The sequence below is a fragment of the Rhinoraja longicauda genome, chromosome 13 (genome assembly GCF_053455715.1).
Source record: "Rhinoraja longicauda isolate Sanriku21f chromosome 13, sRhiLon1.1, whole genome shotgun sequence".
Lineage (NCBI taxonomy): Eukaryota > Metazoa > Chordata > Chondrichthyes > Rajiformes > Arhynchobatidae > Rhinoraja > Rhinoraja longicauda.
In genome coordinates this window covers 41252076-41279760 of record NC_135965.1, presented here as the reverse complement: position 1 = coordinate 41279760, position 27685 = coordinate 41252076, and the positions used below count along the sequence as shown (strand labels likewise).

The 27685-nt window shown below is 42.9% G+C and overlaps 1 protein-coding gene across 1 annotated transcript; it reads left to right on the top strand.

The window, feature by feature from the left end:
* Positions 1–1014: 1014 nt before the first annotated feature.
* Positions 1015–27685, top strand: prss59 (serine protease 59, putative). The gene is made up of 9 exons (XM_078410052.1): positions 1015–1200; positions 5674–5855; positions 8263–8495; positions 10418–10553; positions 17356–17470; positions 18618–18819; positions 19835–19925; positions 24165–24361; positions 27545–27685. The coding sequence occupies exons 1-9, from the start codon at positions 1015–1017 to the stop codon at positions 27652–27654; spliced, it is 1452 nt and encodes a 483-aa protein (XP_078266178.1). The 3' UTR covers positions 27655–27685.

Sequence of the window (27685 nt, the reverse complement as noted above, 5' to 3'; positions counted from 1 at the left end):
TGGTGGGTGTATAGAACAAGCTGCTAGAGGAGGTAGTTGAGGCAGGTACCATCCCAATGTTTAAGAAACAGCTAGACAGGTACATGGATAGGATGGATGTATAAGTATGGAGGGGTTGGACCAAACACAGGTGGGTAAAACTAGTGTAGCTGGGACATGTTGCTCGGTGTGGGCAATTGGGCCAAAGGGCCTGTTCCCACACTGTATCACTCTATGACTCTATGTGATAGGTAACAGTATCACAACATCTGAGCCACTCTGCAAGCTCGGTAAAAATGGAAAAATATTTATACAAATGCCAATTATTAATTACGCATTATTTAATTGAGATCCTCGGGGCCTGGCTTACAGTGCAAGGAGTTTAAGATGTGAAATCTTTTGTTAATGGGCTGGTGGCAGACTAGTGGACCACAACTGACTCGAGTTTGGAGTGAAGATCAGCAGAAGATTATACAGTCTAAAGTTGGGACATAAAAGAAAAGATTTCCTGCGAGAATACTTGAAAGTCGGGGACTTACGGCTAAAGAAAACTAAACCACGTTTAAGGAGTGAATTGATGAATGTCTTCCGTGAGAATTGTCATGTCCACTATTGGAGCAAATAGGAAGCAAATCAAATTCCATGTACAAAGTCCAAATCCTATTTTAACAGAAAGCAGTTTTTGGCAAGGGGCAAGGAAGAAAAGTAAGGAAGGCAGACACTGAGTCTGTGTTTAACTTCCACACTATTTATCCTTCAAACTTCCTTCCAATGGCTTTATGATGTCACTTTGTTTATTGTGATGCCCAAGTAGGCCAATTGTGATAACTCCTTTGACTGGTTTTACTCTTAAGAGAGTTTTGCTATTAACCATAATCAGGAAGTTGGAATGAATATCATGCGATGAATCTGCCAAATGCCATTTTCCTAGTGACTTGTGTACCAACAGTTTTAAGTTTCATTGAGTTTTGTCTCTATGATAACTGACTTCATTATAATGTCCATATGAACATATGGGGTGTGACTCGATCGACAATGAGAATGACATCCCTCGTCTTATCAGTTCTTCTTTTCATTTGCTGTGAATGGGGTACATTAGGTTTTCACAAGTCCCGGTTCCTCCGTATTTTACGGCAGAAACCCCATTTTCTGGGAACTGAGCAATGGTTCGTCCAGAGGCTGGATCATTTCAATGCTGCTGATCAGAGATTATGGAAACAGGTAACATTTTAATGCCAATAAATGAAAGAGTTTTCTCATTCCAGGTAAATGCAAGGGATTGAAGTAACTTTCGTCCAGTGTTATTAAATGAACATTCTTGTTTCATTGTCGTCCTGTTGAGTTTTGCTGTCTGTACAACTCGTTATCACCTACCCCACAGCCAACAATGCACCATTGTGGGCTCGACATTGATCATCGTTGTTTTTTTCCACATCTTTCATTAATTTGTTCTGTTTGCCTTCTACATCTCTCATTTCCCTTTCTCCTAACTCTCAATCTGAAGAAGGGTCTCGACCCGAAACGTCACCTATTCCTTTTTTCCAGTGATGCTGCCTGAACCACCGAGTTACTCCAGCTTTTTGTGTGTATTCCCTGTTAAAGGTTTTACAGAAGCTTTTGCAGAGGTCTTAAGTGTAAGATTTTCAGAAAACATTGTGGGTTTAAAATAAATTTAATATATGGTGGCAACTTAGCAAATTGGTTGGCAGACAGGAAACAAAGAGTAAGGATAAATGGGTCCCTTTCAGAATGGCAGGCAGTGACTAGTGGGGTACCGCAAGGCTCAGTGCTGGGACCACAGCTATTTACAATATACATTAATGACTTAGATGAAATGATTAAAAGTAACATTAGCAAATTTGCAGATGACACAAAGCTGGGTGGCAGTGTGAAGTGTGAGGAGGATGCTATGAGGTTGCAGGATGACTTGGACAGGTTGTGTGAGTAGGCAGATGCATGGCAGATGCAGTTTAATGTGGATAAATGTGAGATTATCCAGTTTGGTGGTAAGAACAGGAAGACAGATTATTATCTGAATGTTGTCAAGATAGGAAAAGGGGAAGTACAACGAGATCTGGGTGTCCTAGTTCATCAGTCACTGAAAGGAAGCCTGCAGGTACAGCAGGCAATGAAGAAAGCTAATGGAATGTTGGCCTTCATAACGAGAGAAGTTGAGTATAGGAGCAAAGAGGTCCTTTTTCAGTTGTACAGGGCCCAAGTGAGACCGCACCTGGAGTATTGTGTGCAGTTTTGGTCTCCAAATTGAGCAAGGACATTCTTACTATTGAGGGCGTGCAGCGTAGGTTCACGTGGTTAATTCCCAGAATGGCGGGACTGTCGTATGTTGAAAGACTGGAGCGACTGGGCTTGTATACTCTGGAATTTAGAAGGATGAGAGGGGATCTTATTAAACATATCAGGGATTGGACATGCTAGAGGCAGGAAACATGTTCCCGATGTTGGAGTCCCGAACCAAGGGCCACAGTTTAAGAATAAGGGGTTGGCCATTTAGAATGGTGATGAGGGAAAACTTTTTCACTCAGAAGCTGTGGAATTCTCTGCCTCAGAAGGCAGTGGAGGCAAATTCCCTGGATGCCTTCAAGAGAGAGTTAGATAGAGCTCTTAATGATAGCGGAGTCAAGGGATTTGGGGAGAAGGCAGGAACGGGGTACTGATTGTGGATGATCAGCCATGATCATGGTGAATGGTGGTGCTGGCTCAAAGGGCCGAATGGCCTACTCCTGCACCTATTGTCTATTGTATATGACTTTTGTGCATCTAAAGCACTCTCCTTTAGTAAATTCTTGAGAAATGTATTGGATTGAATGTATATACTTTATTTTAATGCTTACATTAAACTAATAAAAAATAATGGTGAGAAAATATGGAATTTAAATATGGAACTATGAACACTACAGTGGTCTGCAGTATAAATTCTCTGTTTTCTATATATGAAAATATTCTCAGTTTCTGCTCTTTAGGACTAATATTTAATCTACAATTTAGCCTGGATAAGCCTTGACTAGACTTATCCAAGTTCTGATGTGTGTGATTGATTAACACAGGGTCAGAAGAAGGGTCCGACCCGAAACGTCACCCATCTTTTATCTCCAGAGATGCTACCTGACCAGCAGTTACTCCAGCACTCTGTGTCTATCTTCAGTATAAACCTACATCTGCAGTTCCTTTCTACGCTCCTAGTGTGTATGGTTGAGTTGCTTCAAATGTTTCCGTTGACCAGAAAATATTTAGCAAAAGTTTCCCTGGAGAAGTCAATTGAGATGGAAACATCCTTACGATATTTCTACTGGCATTTCAAGGTTGCTCAATGCAGTGGTTAAAATATCCGCCATCGCATTATACTTTAAGAACATGTTCATTTACCAGATGTGATCTGTGTGGTGGAGAGAGTCATCAACTTTACGTTTCTGGGGGTGCATATCTCAGAAGATCTGTTCTGGACCCAGCACTGACACAATCATAAAGAAAGCCCATCTCTACTTCCTTGGAAGATTGAGGAGATTTGGGATGTCAACGATTACTCCTGGTTCAGCAACTTGAACGCCCAGGAACGAGGGAGACTACCAAAAGTGGTGAACACCGCCCGATCCAGGACTTACTTCCCACCATCGGAGAAATTCATGGGAGACGCTGCCTCAAAGCGGCAGGCAGCATTATCAAGGACCCATAGCATCCTGGCCATGCTCTCATTTCACAACTATCATCAGGAAGAAAGTACAGGAGTCTGAAAACCATGACCTCCAGGTTCAGGAACAGCATTTTCCCAAAAACCATCAGGCTCTTGAACACTACAAACACCCACTAAACTGTCTTTGGTTGCATTATGGACTTAATATTGTGTTTATTTTTAATTTATTAAACTTTTTTTTCTTTTTCGTTTATTATGTTATCTATTGAGGACTGTGTTTTTACAGACCTATAATGCTGCTGCAAGTAAGAATTTCATTTGTTCTGTTTCGGCACATGTGGCAAAAAACCACTCTTGTCTCTTGTTGCTAGCAGGTTAACGTTTATTGCCCATGTGGGGTGGCCTCATGAAGGTGACGATGAGCTGATTTTTTTTTAACTACTTCAGCTCTCTTGGTGAAGAAATCTCTATGGTTTTGTTTGGAAGGAATTTGGGATTTGGGTCCAATGATCAGAAAGAAACAGCAGAATATTTCCCTGTCGGAATGATGGGGAAGCCTGCAGATGGCGATGTTCTCATGTGCCTCCTACCCCTGTCCCCCTTCGTTGTAAATAAAGATAAAGGCTTTGGGAGGTCCTGTTGAAATAGCCTTGTTGAGTAATCTCAATTACTGGAAATATTTGCAGCAAGGAGAAATTACGCTACAAAAGCTTTTCACTGAACCTTGGTACATGTGACAATACACTAAACTTCAACTACAGTAATGTAAAAACTCAAAGTCACTATATTTGGGTCTGAACCTTACATCACCTGGTTAAGCCTTTCCCATTTAACTACCTCAGTGGGTTTCAAGGTCCTGGTGAAACATTAGAGCATCTGCTCGGTGGATGGAGTTTGCCTGCTGAACATTGTTCTCTTTTACTTTGACCCAACAGAGTTGTTCTTGATGATCCATGAGGAGTGTTTGCTCTAAAATGGCCTGTAATCCAAACAGGTCAAAAGGAGACGTATTGTGGAATGGTTGGCTGTTGGACACTGTGAATGTGCTATGGTGGGAATTGGCTTGGTGCCCAGATGATGAAAGAGATTAATGACTTTGAGCCTGCACTGTGGATGAACTTTCAGAGGATCGGATAGACAATGGTGCAAACGTCTGCTGGCATCGGGCCTGGTCACCATCATTTCAACCGCCATATCTGGGAACTGCCCGAGACCCAATTGACAGGCCTTGAATCACAAGTGTGATTCTAAATAAAAGCATTCATCATATTCCAGCTTCATCTTGTATAGTCGTGACAATAGCTCCCTATCCTTAAACTTCAAAACCCTTGCAGGAAATGCCTGGAGCTGGCTGGGTGAGGTCACGTGGGGCGTGGGGCGGTGATGTCACCTTGACCCGAAACGTAACCCATCTTCTGCTGGACCTCCATAAGGCGGGCGGTGAGGACTCAACTGCAATAACAGACAATTAGTCTTTAGTCAGAAGGTGGTGAATCTGTGGTGTTCATTGCCACAGAAGGCTGTGGGAGGCCAAGTCAATGGATATTAAGGCAGAGATAGATAGATTCTTGATTAGTGCAGGTGTTAGGGGTTATGGGGAGAAGGCAGAAGAATAGGGTTTGGGGGGAGAGATAGATCAGCCATGATTGAATTGGAGAGTAGACTTGATGAGTCGAATAGCCTAATTTTGCTCCCATCACTTATGAACTTATAAACTTATGAACAATGATAGTGTATGAATAATGATTTTGTGCAAAGATAGACAAAAAGTGCTGGAGTAACTCAGCGGGGTCAGGCAGCATCACTGGAGATGCAGTTCTTTTCAGCATCTGCCATTCTTTAAAAAAAATAATTGTGGAGTCTTCATTTACTTCAGTCATCCCAAAACTTTTGCCTACTTAGACTTTTATATTTATTCATGCTTGGATTTGGAATTTGGATTTATTATTTTGCTGTACTCGCGGATGGTGATGTGGATGTTGCATGGAATGATAATTAACTTGACAAAGCAGTTCTGCTTGCATCTTTCCTTTCATTTCCCACAGAGATTTTACATCAATGATACATTTTATCAGCCTGGCGGTCCTGTATTTCTGATGGTTGGTGGAGAAGGCACGGCAAACCCAGCCTGGATGGACCACGGTACCTGGATAAACTTTGCTGAAAAGTTGGGAGCTATGTGTCTTCTTATCGAGCACCGATTCTATGGGAAAAGCCGGCCGACAATGTAGGTTAAAAGTTGTTCGTTGTTTTCGCTCTTTGGTCTTCCCTGCGTGAGGTTGTAGAAACTTGGATTGTTTTCTCTGGAGTGTCAGAGGTTGCGGGGAGACCCGATGGAAGTATACGAAATTATGGGAGGCATGGATCAGGTAGACGGTCAGAATCTTATTCCCAGGGTAGAAAGATCAAAAGCTAGAGGTCTTAACTTGAAGGTGGGAAGGGCAAAGTTTAAGGGAGATGTGCCGGGGAAAGTTTTTAACACTGAGTGGTGGGTGTCTGGAATACACTGCCTGGGATGGTGGTGGAAGAAGGTGCAACTGTGGTATTTATGAGGCTTTTAGATAGGCGCACGGATATGCAGAGAATGGAGGGATATGTGTAACATGCAGGTAACGGGGATTAGTTTAACTTGGTATCATGTTCTACAGGGGCATTGTGGGCCGAAGGGGCTGTTCCTGTACCATACTATTTTTATGGTCTAATTGTGTCATATACCAGTTTTTATTTTTCTCTGCCTTTTGCTGGGCAGATGGGGATAGTACAGTCAGCAGACAAGTATTCTCTTAAAATGAGTTAGCTCCAAGGGGGCATTAGAGACCAATGGCTCAGTGCCCAGATAGTTTCTTCCCTGTTTTACCTAATGAATATTGCAGAGCCTTCTCAGTTTCCATCTGTGTTATTCTGTACAAGCCATGAGCTAAAGATACAATTGATACCCATGCTATGATATCTTTGGTGCACCATCACTCAACAAAATCAGACTGTTTAATTTATTTTATCTCACATTTTTATCCGATGTTGATCAAAAAGATCAATTCATTTACTTTGGCTAGTAAAGTATGTGAGGAAAGGTTGCCAGAGTGGAGATGATGCAATAAAAATTACACCAACTATTTGCATAAATTTCCAGATAAATCCTCCCCCCTCAAAATTATCCGCTGTGTAATGTGACCTGCTGATGTACTGCAAATGAGTCAAATGCTGTACAGTGATGAGTAAATAGCATTGTTTCTGTCCCTGTGATGGAGGGAGATGCATAAAGCAACTACAGATAGTTGGGCTGACTGTATTGTCAGGGCTCTTGCACTAAGGATAGACACAAAATGCTGGGGTAACTCAGCAGGACAGGCAGCATCTCTGGAGAGAAGGAATGGGTGAAGGCCTGAAGAAGGGTCTCGACCCGAAACGTCGCCCATTCCTTCTCTCCAGAGTTGCTGCCGGCCTGAGTTAGTCCGGCATTTTGTGTCTATCTTCGGTTTAAACCAGCATCTGCAGTTCCTTCCTACACCTCTTGCACTAAGGCACTCAATTGAGATGAATAATCAATATTCCATATTTGTTTGTATTAGGCATAAGTCTATCTACTGATCCCCATTAGGTATTTTATTAGCACTCCACTTGGTCAAGGTGATATTACAGAGGTGTATAAAATCATGAGATCGGATAGGGCAATCAAGAAACAGAGCACATAGGTTTAAGGTTAAGAAGAAAAGATTTAACAGGAAACTGAGAGGTAACTTTTTCACACAAAGGTTGGTGAATGTAGGGACGAGCTGCCAGTTGAGGCAGGGACTGTCACAATGTTTAAGAAACAATTAGACAGGTACGTGGATAGGACTGGTTTGGAGGGATATGGGCCATACGCAGGCAGGTGGGACTAGTGTAGATGGGACATGTTAGTCAGTGTAGGCAAGTTGGGCCGATGGGCCTTTTTCCACTCTGCCTTGACCCTATGACTGTTGTCCCATATATAAATGTCAATAGACAATGACTGAAGTTAAGAGGACGACAACCTTTCTGATTTCTAATTTTTCAAAATCTTTAGATGAATTTAAAAATAAATTAAGACATTAAGAAAAGGATAACATCTGGGGATGGCAGGACTTTCATATGAAGAAAGACTGGATAGACTCGGCTTGTACTCGCTGGAATTTAGAAGATTGAGGGGGGGATCTTAGAGAAACTTACAAAATTCTTAAGGGGTTGGACAGGCTAGATGCAGGATGATTGTTCCCGATGTTGGGGAAGTCCAGAACAAGGGGTCACAGTTTAAGGATAAGGGGGAAGTCTTTTAGGACCGAGATGAAAACGTTTTTTTTCACACAGAGAGTGGTGAATCTGTGGAATTCTCTGCCACAGAAGGTAGTTGAAGCCAGTTCATTGGCTGTATTTAAGAGGGAGTTAGATGTGGCCCTTGTGGCTAAAGGGATCAGGGGGTATGGAGAGAAGGCAGGTACGGGATACTGAGTTGAATGATCAGCCATGATCATATTGAATGGCGGTGCAGGCTCGAAGGGCCGAATGGCCTACTCCTGCACCTATTTTCTATGTTTCTATGTGATTTGTTCAGAGTGCGCATCTAAAATTACAAATATTAACCCTCTTATGTTGTGTTTGTTGGCATTTTCTTCAAGAGACTTAAGCACATCAAGCCTTCAGTACCTCCGTAGTGACCAGGCCCTTGCTGACCTCGCCCACTTTCGAGCAGTGATTGATGACAAAATGAACCTTACGCTGAACAAATGGATAGCTTTTGGAGGTTCCTATCCCGGATCCCTGGCTGCCTGGTTTAGACTAAAGTACCCACACCTTGTCTACGCTGCCGTCGCATCCAGTGCACCAGTGCAAACAGTTGTCAACTTTTCAGGTGAGTCAGCCGGTCCTAAGAGTGTTGCTTTTCACCTGGTGAGCCACCGGAACTTAGTGGAAATGAAAATTAGGACGAGGAACTAATTATTTTCTTTTTTTACGAAAGGACACAAAGTGTTGGAGTACCTCAGCAGGTCAGGCACCATTGAATCAGTCTGAAAAAGGGTCCCGACCCAAAACATCACCTTTCCATGTTCTCCAGAGACACTGCCTGACCCCCTGAGTTACTCCCAAAATGCTGGAGTAACTCAGCAGGTCAGGTCAGGTCCCTGAGTTACTCCATCACTTTGTGTCTTTTATTCATCTGATCATGTTTTTACAGTAACTCTTTATTTTGGACTTTTGCAACTTGCAGGATGTCGGGCTTCCAATACACGTGTATAGTTCAATCACTTCCATTATTGATTTGGATGAACAGATTACACTCACTGTAGAAAGGCTTTAAGGTTAGGTTTCGTTGTCACTATTTTGAAATTCCACTTATTAGTTGCAATTTAATAGCAAACCGATTAAGGAAAAGAGAGACTGTTTAACTGAATACTTCATTTGTTCAAACTGTAGAAACAAAGTGCAGATGCAAAGACAGACAGACACAAAGTGCTGGAGTAATTCAGCCGGTCAGGCAGCATCTTTGGAGAAAAAAGATGGGTGACGTTTTGGGTCGGGATCTTTCTTCAGATTCCTTCAGACTTCATAACAATCTGAAGAAAGTTCCCAACACATCACACATCCTCTTATTCCAAACATGCTTCCTGACCCTTCTGAAACATCACTCATTTCTTCTTCAAAAGGCGTGCAGCGTAGGTTTACTAGGTTAATTCCCGGAACGGCGGGACTTTCATATGTTGAAAGACTGGAGCGACTAGGCTTGTATACACTGGAATTTAGAAGGATGAGAGGAGATATTATCGAAACGTATAAGATTATTAAGGGGTTGGACACGTTAGAGGCAGGAAACATGTTCCCAATGTTGGGGGAGTCCAGAACAAGGGGCCACAGTTTAAGAATAAGGGGTGGGCCATTTAGAATTGAGATGAAGAAAAACTTTTTCAGTCAGAGAGTTGTGAATCTGTGGAATTCTCTGCCTCAGAAGGCAGTGGAGGCCAATTCTCTGAATGCATTCAAGAGAGAGCTGGATACAGCTCTTAAGGATAGCGGAGTCAGGGGGTATGGGGAGAAGGCCGGAACGGGGTACTGATTGAGAATGATCAGCCATGATCACATTGAATGGCGGTGCTGGCTCGAAGGGCCGAATGGCCTCCTCCTGCACCTATTGTCTATTGTCTATTGTCTAAAGAGGTGCTGCCTGTCCCACTTAGTTGCTCCAGCAATTTTATGTCTATCTTTGGTTTAAACCAGCATCTGTAGTTCCTTCCTCCCTGCAGTGCCTGACCCACTGAGTCACTCTAGCATTTTTTATCTAACTGCATTTGTTGTTCTGAGCACTTCACATTGTTCAGATACTGTATCTGACATCGACTTTAGACTTTAGAGGTATAGTGCACATGCAGGCCCTTCAACCTACTGAGTCCGCACTGACCAACAAAAACCCCATACACTAGCACTATCCTACACACGCGGAACAATTTACAATTTTATCAAAGCCAATTGGCAAGCAGTGGACGTCTTTGGAGTGTGGGAGGAAACCGGAGCATCCGGAGAAAACTCAACTGGTCACAGGAAGAACGTAACAACTCCGTACAGGCAGCACCCGTAGTCAGGATCTCTGGCGCTGTGAGGCAGCGCAACTACCGCTGCGCAACTGTGCCGCCCCTCTATCTTCATGAGGTTAGACAATAGCCATCTTTATAAAGTTGGACAATTTACATAGTTACCTCTACAATCAGCGATCATTTGAATTCTTGGTTGGCACCAGAGAAACTGGAAATAAAAATGGGACTTAATTTCAATATTTTTCAGAGTATTTGGAAGTGGTTAATTATTCCTTGGAAAGTTATAGTTCTTCATGCCCTCTACTCGTGAAGGATGCCTCTGATACACTTATCGAACTGTTGCCAAATACTAACAAGTACAGCCAGATCACACTAGATTTTCAGTAAGTATGGTCAATTTTAAATACACAGAACTGAAACATGACATATTTTATGAGATTATTTCAACCTCGTTGAAACTGATTGTGGAATTAACGTGCAAACCCTTGGGCAGGTTACATTGAGGTTATCTGTGCGGGAAATATCAAACTGCTAAACCAATAACAAAACACTGCGGATGGTGGAAACAAAATAGAACAACAAATATTGGATGTACTCAGCAGCTCGGGCAGTTTTAGCCCTGAGACATTAACCCTGATTGTCCACAGATACCACCTCATCTGCTGAATGTCACTGTCCTGTTATGCTTCCCTTTGAAAAGCTAGCACTGAACTATACTCTCAAATATAGCACATCACCAAGGTCATCAAGCTCATAAGATAATTATAGTTCGCTTCTGTTAATTTGTGCCGATTGTGTTAAAGTGCCCTCTTTATTGCATTTCTTAAGTTGGAGAGAGTGCAACGAAGATTTACGAAGACATTGCCAGGACTCGAGGCCGTGGGTTATAGAGAGTGGTTGGGCAGTCTAAAACTTAATTTTTTTAACATAGAAGACTGAGTGATGATTAATTTAGAGATACAGGCATGGAAACAAGCCCTTCGGCCCACCGAGCCCACGCCAACCATCAATCACGCATTCACACTAGTTCTATGTTATCCCACTTTCTCATCCACTCCCTCGACACCAGGGGCAATTTACAGAGGGCCAATTAACCTACAAACTCGCACGTTTCTAGAATCTGGGAGGAAACCGTGAGCACCAGGAAAAAACTCACGAGGTCACAGGGAGAATGTGCAAATTCCACACAGACAGCACCCACGGTCAGGATCGATCCCGGGTCTCCGGCACTGTAAGGCAGCGCCTCTACCGCTGCTCCACTGTGTTGCCCTAGAGGTGTGTAAAATAATATGAACCACAGATAAGATGAATTTGCACCATTTTTTTCCAAGGGAAGGAGAATAAAAAAATTAGAGGGCACAGGTTTAGGGTAAAAGGGGAAAGATTTAAAGGGACCTGTTCAGTGTCTCGCTGTGTGATCTGATATTTTCACCCAGAGGGAGATGTGTATAATAAATGAACTGCCAGAGGAAGTGGTTGAGGCAGGTTCAATAATTACATTTAAAAGACATTTGGTCTGGTACACGAATAGGAAAAGTACAGAGAGATATGAGGCAAACGCATGTAAATGAGAATAGATAGGGTGGGCATGTTGGTCAACATGGGCAGGTTGGGTTGAAGGGCCTGTTTCCGTGCTGTATTGCTCCATCAAGTGGTCTGCCTGCCCCACTCTATATTTTCATGTGGCAGCACAATTGGAAAACGTAGTTGTAAAGAGCCATTTTTTAATTTAGAACTCAGTTTTTAAAATATTCCTTGATATACTAAAGAGAGGCAACATTAAATATCTGTATATTGATGGCAATAGAACCGTTACTGGATTAATCTATCAAAAATGGATAGCAATTCAAAATGACTGAAAATTACTTAATAGCTGTTAATAAACAACAAATTGTTCATAGTTTGGCTGTCAATAAATGTGTAAATATTACATTGGAAAAGCTATTATATTGTGATTATTAGTGCCCTGAAAAAACAGTTTAATGGTTTTAGGGATTTTTCAAAGGGCACAATGAGAAGACTATCCCCCATTGGTTGTTAAACTATCACAATATCCTATCCGGTTGCACTGGGCAGGGTTGAGTCATAGAGTTATACATCATGGAGACTGGCCCTTGCCCAGGTTGCCCTATCGTTAGGCGGCCTTGGTGGCTCAGCGGTAGAGTTGCTGCCTTACATGCTTGCAGCGCCAGAGACTGGGTTCGATGCCGACCACGGGTGCTGTCTGTACGGAGTTTGTACGTTCTCCCTGTGACCGCGTGGGTTTTCTCCGAGATCTTCAGTTTCCTCCCCCACTCCAAAGACATATAGGTATGTAGGTTAATTGGCTTGGTGTATGTGTAAATTGTCCCTAGTGTGTGAAGGATAGTGTTAATGTGCGGGGATCGCTGGTCGGAGCGGACTCGGTGGGCCGAAGGGCCTGTTTCCGTGCTGTTTCTCTAAACTAAACTAAACTAAACTAAATCTACACTCATCCCACCTGCCCACGTTTAGTGAATATATACCCCTCTAAACCTTTCCTATCCAGGTGATTTAGAGTCATAGAGAGTCATGGAGTGATACCATGTGGAAACAGGTCCTTCAACCCAACTTGTCTGCACCAGCCAAGATATCCCAGCTACACCAGTCCCACCTGCTAGCATTTGCTCCATGTCCCTCTAACCCTGTCCTATCCATGTACCTATCTAACTGCTTCTTAAATGTTGGGATAGTCCCTGCCTCAACTATCTCCTCAGGCAGCTTGTTCCATACATCCACCACCCTTTGTGTGAAAACGTTACCTGTCAGATTCCTATTAAATCGTTTCCACTTTAAACCTCTGTCCTCTGGTCTTCGATTCACCTACCCTGGGCAAGAGACTCTGTGCATCCACCCGATCTATTCCTCTCACGATCTTATACATCTCTATAAGATCACCCCTCATCCTCCTGTGCTCCAAAAAACAGAGTCCCAGCCTACTCAACCTCTGCCTTTTGCTCAGACCCTCTGTACCCGAATTCTAATATTGATTTCTAATGTAAATATGTAAATATAGCAGCCCTGCAATGTGTTGAACTGAGTATAAATTGAGTTTGCAAACTTTTTTGTTATCTCCATCAATTTGAGACGAATTCTGCCAAAGAAAAAATGCTTTTGAAACTTATAAACCAGGATTAATCAGGGTGCTTTTCTGCTGTCTGATCAGCAATGGTGGACTTCAATGAATGTCATTCCCCAGAGACTAATGTTAGGGTGAAAAGCAACAGGATTTATCAGCTTCTACATACATAATCTAATATTGTAAAGCCATGCACCCCCTCATGTGCGAGTAGATCTAAACTGAGATTGAGACAAAGAAGGAACCATAAGGACAATGACACCAAGGGGCCACAAGGAGACACAGGGAACTGGCATCTAGGTTTTGAGATCTGCTTGACCCTGAATGAAATGGTCTGAACATTTTAAGCCTTTCCACAAGATTGCTTCTTACCTGTGAGTTCCCCGTTGCTGCATGCAAGGTCTTTGCAAATTCGTTTTTACTGTTAAGGGAATCCTACTTTCTAATATTTATACCTATGATACATAGACAAATCAATGAAAGTATTCATTGCAGTGCCTTTCATTTGCTCTAATATTACTGGATTGCCAAGGAAGTAGATCTGCCTCATAAAATCCCAGAAAACCATAAATGCCAATCACTATATACAATACAATACCATTCACAGTGGGCGCAGCGGTATAGTTGCTGCCTTACAACGACAGAGACCCGGGTTCGATCCTGACTACGGGCACTGTCTGTACGGAGTTTGTACATTCTCCCCTTGACCACGTGGGTTTTCCCCGGGTGTTCCGGTTTCCTTCCACGCTCCAACGACACACCGGTTTGTGGGTTAATTGGCTTCAGTAAAGATTGTAAACTGTCGCTAGTGTGTAGGATAGTGTAGGGGGATTGCTGGTCGGCACGGTCTCCTGCCTCTGCACTCTATCTCCAAACTAAACTAAAAAAGTAAATCTATGGAGAATCAAATGCATTTCAGATTATTAAACTCAGAGACATGCACACATGAAGTTTTGTGTTAATCCATTTGAGGGCAGCATTTTGCCATTGAAATATCCAACACGATCTCAATTAAATCACATTTTCTCATCTACCTGACTGGAACTTCCTGAGCGCAAATGGCTTTTCCTGAGCAGAATTTGTTCGGTATCTCCAAGAGGGTTTCTTGAGACAGTATGAAGATGGTCCAATTCGAGGAGGGACCAAACTGAACCTTGTATTGGGAAACAAACCTGGCCGGGTGATCGATTGATGTTTCACTGGAAGAGAATTTATGCGAACAGTGATGGCAACTCAATAGACAATAGGTGCAGGAGGAGGCCATTCGGCCCTTCGAGCCAGCACCGCCATTCAATGTGATCATGGCTGATCATTCTCAATCAGTACCCCGTTCCTGCCTTCTCCCCATACCCCCTGACTCCGCTATCCTTAAGGGCTCTATCTAGCTCTCTCTTGAATGCATTCAGAGAATTGGCCTCCACTGCCTTCTGAGGCAGAGAATTCCACAGATTCACAACTCTCTGACTGAAAAAGTTTTTCCTCATCTCAGTTCTAAATGGCCTACCCCTTAGTCTTAAACTGTGGCCCCTTGTTCTGGACTCCCCCAACATTGGGAACATGTTTCCTGCCTCTAACGTGTCCAACCCCTTAATAATCTTATACGTTTCGATAAGATCTCCTCTCATCCTTCTAAATTCCAGTGTATACAAGCCTAGTCACTCCAGTCTTTCAACATATGATAGTCCCGCCATTCCGGGAATTAACCGAGTAAACCTACGCTGCACGCCCTCAAAAGCAAGAATATGTTTTAATGTAGAAACAAGGAACTGCAGATGCTAGTGTACAAAAAAAGAGGCTCACTGTGCTGGAGTAACTCAGCGGGTCAGGCAGCATCCCTGGAGAACACGGACAGGTGACGCCTTGGGTTGAGACCCTTCCTCATGACTGATTGCAGGGTGGCGAGGAGGAAGACAGCTCGAGGAGAGGAGGGCCGGGACAAAGCGTGGCAGGTAATAGGTGAGCACAGGTGAGGGGAAGATGGTTGGACAAAGACCAGAGACACAAAAAAAAGTGTGGGACAACGGATTGAATAGTCACAAATTGTGAAGCCAGAGGAAAGGATGTAGGTTGAGAAGAGAGGGGGGGAAATAGGTATGGGCACGGGGGGGGAGGAGAAAATGGGGGTGAAGGGGAGAATAGTAGGGGTGAATATGAACTACCTTGGTTGAACTAAGGGCTTTGGGCTTTTTGCACTTGTATTTGAGTTTTTAATTAATTAATTTTTTTTGTTCAGTATGTTATCTATGAGTATGTGGCGGCTCCCAAGGGTCGGGCCATACTTCTACCGACCCCTCGGCACGGGAATGGACCAGTCCAGGGAGGCGGTCCGGGACCAGGTATATAAGGACAAGGTTTGGGCGCCAAGCCATTCCGGCAGACTAGACCTGTCTGATAACTGTTATACAATAAAATATACCTTCTCGAAATACCTGGCTCCTTGCCTTTATCGACGCGCTACAAGTACAGTGTTTATGGTCTTGTTATGCTGCTGTAAATAAGAAATTCGTTGTCAGTACGTATGGCAATTATGCACACTTGACTCTTATACTCCCATGGTGTTATTCATTCTAGAGCCTTAAGTAGCCCTAATAATATCAGAATCTTACTATTTAACCCTGCCAAGGACTTCACTCTTAATCAAAGATTCTTTCCTTCTACTCTTGTGAAAGGGTCATTTATCATCATTACTCTCCCTCTCTCCCACTTCCCTCATCCTTCCTTTTAGCCTGGAAAATATATCTCCCAGTGACTAATCTGTAGCCTTTAAATCTTTAAACATCTCTGCAATTCCCCTCAAGCTAAATTTGTTAATCTAGCTCATGTTTTTTTTCTAATGCACTGGGTTTAGAATTCCCTCTTTATTCATGAGTGGATAAAGGAGAAAAATTGTTGATAAAAGAATTACAATCAGGGTGGAATTTTTATTTGGATAAGTCATTTCCCACACATCTTAAGCATTTACTAAAACACATGAAATAAATGTAAAGTATCCCTTCTCCACCCAAAGTCAGTTCAGATTTTTGCTTGATAAAGTGGGTTGTTCGGTTCCAAATATCATGAATTTGCATGCACCACCATAAGTGATCTATGCAAATTCTGCAATCCATTCTATGAAATACTACAAGGAAAAGTGTAGGGAGGAACTGCAGATGCTGGTTTACACCGAAGATAGACACAAAATGCTGGAGTAACTCAGTGGGACAGGCAGCATCTCTGAAGAACAGTCTCGACCCATAAAGTCACCCATTCCTTCTCTCCAGAGATGCTGCATGTCCCGCTGAGTTACTTAAAGGAAAAGATTGTGTGAAACTCAATGGAGACTGAAGTTCTCAAACCAATTACAAATTGGAAAGGCATTTCACCAGCAGCTTGGCAAACTTGCTGTGCATGGTGCTCAATAATTAAGCTACTTGTTGAGGAATGTGCTGTTGTGAAAGATAATGAAACCGAGCCCATGAGTGCAAAATACAAGGCTGAAAGATTTGCGACATTCTTCAGTATAAAGTGATCTCATCCTGAGGTTTGCTTGATGCAACAGTTACCCTGGCTGTAATTCTTTTATCAACAATTTCTCTCCTTTATCCGACTCATGAATAAAGAGGGCATTCTAAACACAGTGTTTATGTCAAACCCGCATTTTAGCTCTACTGAAATAAGAATTTAAGTTGCATTGATAGTTACAATTTGCTTTTTCTGTGTTGTTTAGAAGCTTTTTTTCTGAGTTGCCTCTTGCCAAGGTAGATATATTCAGCTTACAGCATTTTATAACATATTCTGGATTTAGGCGTATAGGGTATTGTTGCCTGTGTTTTCATATGATGTATTTACTTTGTATAAGTGTTTATTGAATGTCCTTTTAAGTGTGTATGTAGTCAAGGTGCAGTAATATGTTTTAATGAATATTGGAAGATATGTCTTTGAAAAGTAAAGAAACGTTTAACATACAAAAGGTTAAGCAATGTTCTTTCAATGCATTTCAACATTAAGCTTTGCAATGATGTTTGTTTAGATGCATTTATGTATACCCTAGGCCTTTTTTTTCAGAATTTTATTTTTAAATCATGAACTATTCACCATCACCATTTCAGGTTATGTGTACCACTTGAAATAAAATCCAGAATGGATTCTGCATATTTATTGGAGACTCTAGCTGGGAATTTCATGGATGTGGTCCAATATAACAAGGACAACAGAGTGTTTGAGGTAAGCACTGAAACAAACAGGAAGCATTTGTCTGAAGACTGACACAAAGTGTTGGAGTAACTCAGTGGGTCAGGCAGCATCTCTGGAGAAAAAGGATAGGCGACGTTTCAGGTGGGGACCCTTCTTCAGGAGCTTCTTTGGTATAAACCAGCATCTGTGGTTCTATGTTTCAGCTTTTGTTTGAACCTGGTTGTACATTTGACGTGGTTTTGAAGTACCGATGGATGTTTCTGTAACAGTCAGAAGCCCCTGCTCTGCCTTGCTCCAGATAAATTGCTTGTTTCATGTACACGTTGGTCTTGATTTTTATATTTTATTTTTATATTATATTAGAGATACAGTGTGGAAACAGGCCCTTCGGCCCACCATGTCCGCGCCGATCGGCGATCCCCACACAGTGGCACTATCCTAGTCACTGGGGACAATTTTACAATTGTTTTTTACCTAAGCCAATTAACCTGCAAATCTGTATGTTTTTAGAGTGTGGGAGGAAACTGCCAGATTAGTGCATCCATTTAGGTTCATTAGAATTTCCAGACCACAATAAAAAAAAACACTTTTCTATTTTTAACTCTTTGAAATCTCTTTATAAAATGACTTTACTTAAGACATTTTAGATTTTAGACATAAAGTGTGGGACACAGGCCCTTCGGCCCATCGAGTGCATGCTGCCCATTGCTCACTCGTACAGCAGCTCTATCCTGCACACAAGGGGCAATGTTTACAGAAGCCAATTAACCTTCAAACTCGCAAGTGTTTGGAATGTGGGAGGAAACCGGAGCACCCAGAGATAACCCACGCGGTCACGGAGAGAATGTGCAAACTCCGTACACACAGCACCCACAGTCAGGATCGAACCCGGGTCTCTGACGCTGTAAGGCACCAACTCTACCGCTGCACCACATTTTGATGCATTCAAATTTTTTGGCCACAATAAAATACTTTTTTTTTTTAAAATGTCGTAACTCTTTGAAATCTCTTTATTAAATGACTGTTTGTAGATATCTCAGCTTTCATATTCTGATAGAAGATAATGGGTGGTGGAGGATTAATTGAAAAGTAGTGATGTTCTTTCAGCGTATTTTTCTCACACTTCCCTTTCTCACATTCCTCTGCAATATTTTAACCGTATGTTTTTTGTTAAAAGGACCCAAAAGGTACCAACATCACAGTTGAAGTGCTCTGTACTGTAATGGCGAACTCATCACTGGGTATACCTTACAAGAGATACGCCAAAGTCTCGCAGCTCCTACTGGATACGTATGAAGAAAAATGTCTGGATGCAAGTTACAGCAAGTTCTTATCTGACATGTTGAACACGTCCTGGTTTGCTCCAGCAGCGGATGGAAGTAGGAAAGCAATCAGTATTTTAGTTTAGTTTAGAGATACAGCGCTGAAACAGGCCCTTCGGCCCACCGAGCCCCTGCCAACCAGTGATCCCCGTACATTAACATAATCCGACACACACTAGGGACATATACCAAGCCAATTAGCCTACAAACCTGTAAGTCTTTGGAGTGTGGGAGGAAACCGGATCACCCGGAGAAAACCCACTCCGTCACAGGGAGAATGTACAAACTCCGTACAGACAGCAACCGTAGTCAGGATCGAACCCAAGTCTCTGGCACTGTAAGGCAGCAACTCTACCGCTGCGCCACCGGGCCGCCCAAATAAAAAAAAAAACACTATCTCATGTATCGTGGAATTTAAAATTAGTGGAGGATTGGAATAGTTTTACACTTCATTGGAGAAGATGTTTCCGCTCGTGACTAGAGGTCATAGCCTCAGAATTAAAGGACGTTCTTTTAGGAAGGAGATGAGGAGAAATTTCTTTAGTCAGAGGGTGGTGAATCTGTGGAATTCTTTGCCACAGAAGGCTGTGGAGGCCAAGTCAGTGGATATTTTTAAGGCAAAGATAGATTCTTGATTAGTACAGATGTCAGAGCTTATGGGGAGAAGGCAGGGGAATGGGGTTAGGAAGGAGAGATAGATCAGCCGTGATTGAATGGCAGAGTAGACTTGATGGGATGAATGGCCTCATTCTACCAATATTCCTTATGACCTTATAAAAATGTTGACAAACGTGCGTTTTGAAAGTGGCTTCACTGGATTCTGGTCAGAAGCAGGAAGTAATTTCTTCCCCCATCTTCCTGCCTGGCAGGCAATGAGATGATTTGTGGCATGGTAATTGATACTCTGACCAGCCCACAGTCTGATAAACAAACTCATGAAAGATGGCTCAGTGCATATTGATCTTCTGCCTTTACTGACTTAACCGCGAGGTATTTTTCTATGTTTATGCACTTAGTTGCGATGTATTTTTACATGTTTTTACGCTTCAATGGAATTTTTCACTCATTCCAGGCAGACAATGGGCTTATCAGTCATGTACAGAGTTTGGCTATTATCAATCAACTGAATCACTCCACCAGCCTTTCTCTGGCTTTCCCCTCAGGTAAGTGGAATTGCAGTTGCTTGTCTCTCTATTCATTATTTATCTTTTAATGAAGAAAACAATTCATCGTATTACAGTACTGGGTAAGTTCACATTTAAATGTGGAAAAAAAATTCAAGAATATTTTGCTCATAGGAATTGGATTTTATTTGCAGCAAATTGTGTTCCACAAGCAATTATACATTTTTCACACTTTTCAAACAAGTAATGTACATTCATTCACAACACAGCCTCTGAGGAGTTAATTCAGCTGTGGAGCTCACAACCAGTGAAGAAAAGTGTAAACCACCAATGTAAGTGGTTTACTCAAGATCCTGTTACGTAATAGTAATAACAGTAAAGGAGTGAAGAGACAGGCATTTCTCCAGGTCTGTAAAGAAACCACATTCTTCATGTTCATCAGCCACAGGAGCAGAATTAGGCCAGTTGGCCTATCAAGTCTACTCCACCATTCAATCATGGCTGATCTATCTTTCCCTCTCAACCCCAGTCTCCTACCTTCTACCCTTGACCCCTGACACCCATACAGATCAAGAACCTATCAATCTCCACCTTCACCCTAGTTTCACAAACCCAAGACCTCTATTGCTAAGACTGAGCTGCTAGGCAGAAGCCCTAGACAGCCAGTGCCTCTACTAACAGTTAGAATGAGTGACCGGGGCAAGCCTGAGATGCCAGGACCTCTTCCAGCCCATGGACAACGAGGGACTGTGCCCACACACAAAGACAACGACTGAGCAAACAGGTAAGCTAGAAACTGCCAGCGCCACTTCTACAAGCCCCAAAACCGAGCCGCCAGGATAAGCCAGAGACTGCCTGCGCCTCCTATTGAATCAAGGGTCAACTGCAGGCAGGAGCTTGAGATCATCACACCTACTCCTTGGAGACCAGGACTGAGCGACCAGGACAAGCCCGGGCTGTCAGCATCACCACACATATGCCCTGATGGCGAGAGACTGTACCCCCCATGCAGTCCTGAACATTCTTTTCTCTGTAAATAAAACATATCATGTGAGTTCACCCGACCGTGAAGGGGACTTTTGGACTGGGTAGCACACACTGGGAAGATGCTGGAGTCAATTATAAAAGACGAAATTGCTGAGCATTTGGATAGCAGTAACGGGATCATTCCGAGTCAGCATGGATTTACGAAGGGAAAATCATGCTTGACAAATCTACTGGAATTTTTTGAGGATGTAACTAGGAAAATTGACAAGGGAGAGTCAGTGGATGTGGTGTACCTCGACTTTCAGAAAGCCTTCGACAAGGTCCCACATAGGAGATTAGTGGGCAAAATTAGGGCACATGGTATTGGGGGTAGGGTACTGACATGGATAGAAAATTGGTTGACAGACAGAAAGCAAAGAGTGGGGATAAATGGGTCCCTTTCGGAATGGCAGGCAGTGACCAGTGGGGTACCGCAAGGTTCGGTGCTGGGACCCCAGCTATTTACGATATACATTAATGACTTAGACGAAGGGATTAAAAGTACCATTAGCAAATTTGCAGATGATACTAAGTTGGGGGGTAGTATGAATTGTGAGGAAGATGCAATAAGGCTGCAGGGTGACTTGGACAGGTTGTGTGAGTGGGCGGATACATGGCAGATGCAGTTTAATGTAGATAAGTGTGAGGTTATTCACTTTGGAAGTAAGAATAGAAAGACAGATTATTATCTGAATGGTGTCAAGTTAGGAGGAGGGGGAGTTCAACGAGATCTGGGTGTCCTAGTGCATCAGTCAATGAAAGGAAGCATGCAGGTACAGCAGGCAGTGAAGAAAGCCAATGGAATGTTGGCCTTCGTAACAAGAGGAGTTGAGTATAGGAGCAAAGAGGTCCTTCTACAGTTGTACCGGGCCCTGGTGAGACCACACCTGGAGTACTGTGTGCAGTTTTGGTCTCCAAATTTGAGGAAGGATATTCTTGCTATGGAGGGCGTGCAGCGTAGGTTCACTAGGTTAATTCCCGGAATGGCGGGGCTGTCGTATGTTGAAAGGCTGGAGCGATTGGGCTTGTATACACTGGAATTTAGAAGGATGAGGGGGGATCTTATTGAAACATATAAGATAATTAGGGGATTGGACACATTAGAGGCAGATAACATGTTCCCAATGTTGGGGGAGTCCAGAACAAGGGGCCACAGTTTAAGAATAAGGGGTAGGCCATTTAGAACGGAGATGAGGAAGAACTTTTTCAGTCAGAGGGTGGTGAAGGTGTGGAATTCTCTGCCTCAGAAGGCAGTGGAGGCCAGTTCGTTGGATGCTTTCAAGAGAGAGCTGGATAGAGCTCTTAAGGATAGCGGAGTGAGGGGGTATGGGGAGAAGGCAGGAACGGGGTACTGATTGAGAGTGATCAGCCATGATCGCATTGAATGGCGGTGCTGGCTCGAAGGGCTGAATGGCCTACTCCTGCACCTATTGTCTATTGTCTATTGTCTATTGTCTAACTGATAACAGTATAACAGAGCTTTATTTGTCATTCGGTACCAAGGTACCGAACGAAACTACATAGCAGTCATACAAAAAAGAACACAAGACACATGACCCCAACACAAACGTCCATCACAGTGACTCCAAACACCCCCTCACTGTGATGGAGGCAACAAAACTTCCACTCTCTTCCCCACGCCCACGGACAGACAGCTCGTCCCCGACCGACCCGCACAGTCCCCGCAAGGGGATGGAAGTCCCCGCGGCCGAGTCGCACCGGGCGCTGAAACGTCTCGCGGCCGAGCCGGGCGATGGAAGGCCCCGCGACCGAGCCTTGCGCAGGCAAGTCCCGTGGCCGAGCCGCACCGGGCGATGTTAAGTCCCGCGGCCGAGCCGCAGCAGCGATGAAAAGTCCCAAGCCTCTCCTTGTTGTGTTTGTATCTCTTCATACCATCCTCCACCATGGAGGAGTGGCAAACCTGTAGCTTGATAGATTCTTGATTGGTACAGGTGTCTGGGGTTATGGGGAGAAGGTAGGAGAATGGGGTTGAGAGAGGACGATAGATCATCAGTGATTGAATGGCAGAGTAGACACCCTGGAACACACAAGTTCATAAGTTATAGGAGTAGAATTAGGCCATTCTGCCCATCGAGTCTACTCCCCCATTCAATCATGGCTGATCTCTTTCTCCTCGTCCCATTTTCCTGCCTTTTTTCTATAACTCTTGGCACCTGTTCTAATCAAGAATTTATCTATCTCTGCCTTATTATCTTGGTCTCCACAGCCCTCTGTGCAATGAGTTCCACAGATTAACTACTCTGACCGAGGGGCCGAATGGCATAATGATGGGCCGAATGGCATAATTCTGTTCCTATCACTTATGAACTTATAAACATGAATGCCAGCCTAGATTGTGAATCATGAATTTCTGGATAGGGAGATAGATGAAGGTTGCAAGGACAGACATCACATAGAGAGGAGCTGAGCAGTTTTTGATACTGAACGTCCAATAATTTTCCCACAATCAATAACTTTCAAACAGATCTGGCCATTTTCTCTTTGTTATTTGTGCGCATACATTAGTGGTATTGTGGTTAGTGGTTTTCACATTGGCACATTTAAACCACTTTGATATATTCTAAGATTATGAAGGTTGATGTTTCAAAGTGAGTCTATTTTTAAAATAATTTAAGATCCCTTTCTCCCTAACTAATGTCAGGAAAAATAGTATTAAAAACACTAGCCCATCCTGTATGCAAAGTAAATGTGGTGTTTAATAATACCTCATGTTTTATCATGTGATGCAATTTCATCAAAGATAATTGAAAATCCATATCACAAATTCAAAATCAATGCCAACCGGTTTCTCTCACTTTCAGGTCAGCTCTTGCAAGTTTTACACAATCGTAATCTAAATACATTATATGTAGACACAAAGTGCTGGCATAACTCAATGGGTCAGGCAGCATCTCTGGAGAAAAAGGATGGGTGACGTTTTGGTTCGGGACCCTTCTTCAGACTGGAGAAGGGTCCCAACCCTAAACGTCACCCATCCTTTTTCTCCAGAGATGCTGCCTGACCCGTTGAGTTACGCCGGCACTTTGGTCTATCTTTGGTATAAACCAGCATCTGCAGTTCTTTATTTCCACGCTATGTTTCATTTTATAGTTCTTTTGCCACACTTGAAGCGTAGAATGCCTAAACCTTATTTACTGCACAATTAAACTGCCGTTTTGAAGCCTTTGTTCATTAGAAAAGCAGGGCGGACTGTTTAACAATTACTTGGTTTTTTTCTCTCTCCCTTTATAGTTACAAACTTCAACAATGCATAGATTTATTTGGCGCCCCATTTAATCCGGTTGTACTTGCTGAAGCTGTTCAGCACACCAATGAAAACTATGGAGGCCATAACATTAAAGGAAATCGGATAATGTTCCCAAATGGCTCGAATGATCCCTGGCATATATTGGGCATTACCAAAGGTCATAAAGCTATTTACATTCAAGGTAATGATTCAGTTCAGTTCAGTATAGTTTATTGTCACGCGTACTGAGGTACAGTGAAAAGCTTTTAGTTGCATGCTAACCAGTCAATGATATCAAGGATATAATTGTTCTGATTTCTGCCATTTTGATTTCCTTCAGTGTCATTGAGTCATACAGCGGGGAAAGAGACCATTCGGCCCAACTAGCCCATGCTGACCAACATGCTCCATCTACACTAGTCCCACCTGCTTGTGTTTGGCCTATATCCTTTAAAAAAACATATCCTATCCAGATCCAAATGTCAGTGTAATCCAGGTTTTTGAAAAATCAATTGATTCTGTGCTGAAAATCCCAGAAATTCAAACCATATTAGGTAAAAATTAAATTTCCATCATCTTTAAAATAGGCATAAAAACAGTTTGTCCAAAACCAAATTTGGATATAATAAACACTTTCCCTGCTGACTTTTGATTCTCTATAGTTTAGGTATTTACTGGAATTGATAGCATCACAGGTGAGAGATTATGTACTCTAAAGCAAATACAACAATACTCTGTGAGAAAGAATATTTTCATCTGTGTTAAGAAAGCTGCAGCAGTTTTGACTGAACTATACAAGTATTTTTAGTGTATAAACATTATCTTCTGTTGCTGTTTCACATATCAGTCATCAAGTTTATTTGTCACATACACATAAATGTGCAGTGAAATGAAAGATTACCCACAGTCCAACAATAGGAGCAATAAAAATAAGCAATAACACACACAATCATAAACCAACCCCAAACAAAAAGAAACAAAAAGAAACATCCATCACAGTGAGTCTCCTCCAGTCACCTCCTCACTGTGATGGAAGGCCAGAATGTATTTTTCTCTTCCCCTGCCGTCTTCTCCCGCGATCAGGCTGTTTATAATTTAACAATTTATAATTGTGATTATTGGATGCATTTTCATGCAAGCTTGATGTACGTATAAACTAATCAATGCACGTTTATAGACATTGTGTGTCAAATTGCCCAAAGCAAGAACCATATCCTAAGTAATTTAAGCAATATGGGGAAGGGTTGTACTAAGGCTTTTATGTTGGCAGAGGACACAATATGGATTTTCAAATATATTTTTCTTGGTTCTCCTTCGTTTGTTCTCCTCCCTATTCTATTCATTCTTCAAATCATTATAACCCCTACTCTCTACCTGGCAATAATTTTAGGTGCCTTCTCAGGGTGTCAGGGGTTATGGGGAGAAAGCACGAGAATGGGGTTGCGAAGGAAAGATAGATCAGCCATGATTGAATGGCGGAGTGGACTTGATGGGCCAAATTGGCCTAATTCTGCTCCCATCTCTTATGAACATGAACAATAACCGACACATTATGCCTCCAGGGGTATATCTTTCAGATATCATCTTAAAATGACACCTCCTCTGCAAGATAGTTTATCTTATTTAGACGTTTATGTGATTGGGTTCAATCCCGGTCTCAGGTTTGAACTGTGTGGATTTTATACTTTTCCTCCCATTTTAGTTTTCTCCAAGTAATCTGGTTTTCTCCTGCATTTCAAAAGAAGTACTGATTCATTGGTTGGTTTGTATTCATTTCTTTAGTCGTAGAAAGATCAGAGGGGAGTTGACAGGGGGTGAAACAGAAGGAGGGGAACAGAGGGAGAAAGCAACAGAGAGACTTAGATGGAATCTAGATGGACCTGATGGGCGGAATGACCTGACCAGCTATTACAAATATTAAAATCATTTTAAATAAACAACAAAACCTAGCTGTTTACCGTTCTCCGAGCAGCTGGTTGCTCCTGTGATTTTGACTGGAACCTGCAGTACCTAGACCAGGTTTATCCTGGCCCTGGTTCAGTGAGCGAGATAGTTATTTATTTATTTATTTAATTATTTTAATATCAAAAAATACTTTATTCCAGAAATAAATATTTACAAAAACATTTTCTTTTCAAAACTCCATCCGGTCAGTGGGCGAGATATGCCGTCTGAGACCTGGAAGCCTTGCAGAGGTTTGTGATGCTTAATGGAGTGTCCTTGGGAACCCTGACATACAACGCAGGGACAGCCACTGTTTAAGCAATGGTGACAGGATGATGATGAGGCTTTATTATTACTTGTACCTAGCTCGGTACAGTGATGATCTTTGTTTATGTATACAAAGTACACAAAAGCCACAAAAGCGTAGACACATTTTACAAAGATTACTCATCCCTTCTTTGCCCCCCCCCACCACGTCCCCCTTTGTTCTCAGCGGTCCCCTTATGTCATGTCCCCCTTTGTTCTCAGTGGCCCCCCTACGCCAGGTCCGCCTTTGTTCTCAGTGGCCCCCCTTTGTTCTCGGCGGCCCCCCTCGGCCAGGTCCACCTTTGTTCTCTGCGGCCCCCACCACGTCCCCCTTTGTTCTCAATGCCCCCCCTCAACCTCGTCCCCCTTTGTTCTCAATGCCCCCCCCTCCACCTCGTCCCCCTTTTTTCTCAATGCCCCCCCCTCCACCTCGTCCCCCTTTGTTCTCAGCGCCCCCCCCCCCCCCCTCCACCTCATCCCCCTTTGTTCTCAGTGGCCCTCCTACGCTGGGTCCCCCTGTGTTTTCAGGCTGCCCAAGATAAGTGATAAATATAACTGTGATTTGAAGAAACCATACAAAAGCTCTATTTCTTTTAATGGGAGCGGCTTATGAGAGGGCTCCTGCCCTCCTTTCCTACGTGTTTGGGCTGCTTGATGTGTCTATGTATCAGGGTGGCAGTGGCGCAGCTGGTAGAGCTACTGCCTCACAGCGTTGGCGACCCAGGTTCAATCCTGACCTCGGGTCCTGTGTGTGCAAAGTTTGCGCATTCTCCTTGTAACCATGTAGGTTTCCTCGGGTCCTCTAGTTTCCTCGTACTTCCCAAAGATGGACCGGCTTGTAGGTTAATTTTCCTCTAAAATATTGCCCCGACTGTGTATGGTGGATGTGAAAATAGGATAACATTGAACTAGTGTGAATGGGTGATCAATGGTTGAAGGGCCTGCTCACACGCGGTATTACTGAAAATGCAATGTGAAATGTAAGGACATCTCTGAAGTGACAGAGATCAGTGACATTATGTACATGTGCATTTGGGATGTTAGTGCAGAGTAAATGCAAATGATTGTGCAATACATGGGAGCCAGTGTGGCTCGGTGAATTTATTCCATGTGTTTTATTTAATCATTGAAATAGGTACAGCGCATTGTGCTGACATGTACCCAGAGCAACAAAATGACCTACCACAGCTCACAGAAGCAAGAGAAGAGATTTTTCGGCGGCTTAAAAACTGGATTAAACACTAAAGGCTTTCAGCAACATCAGAATGAAACACCC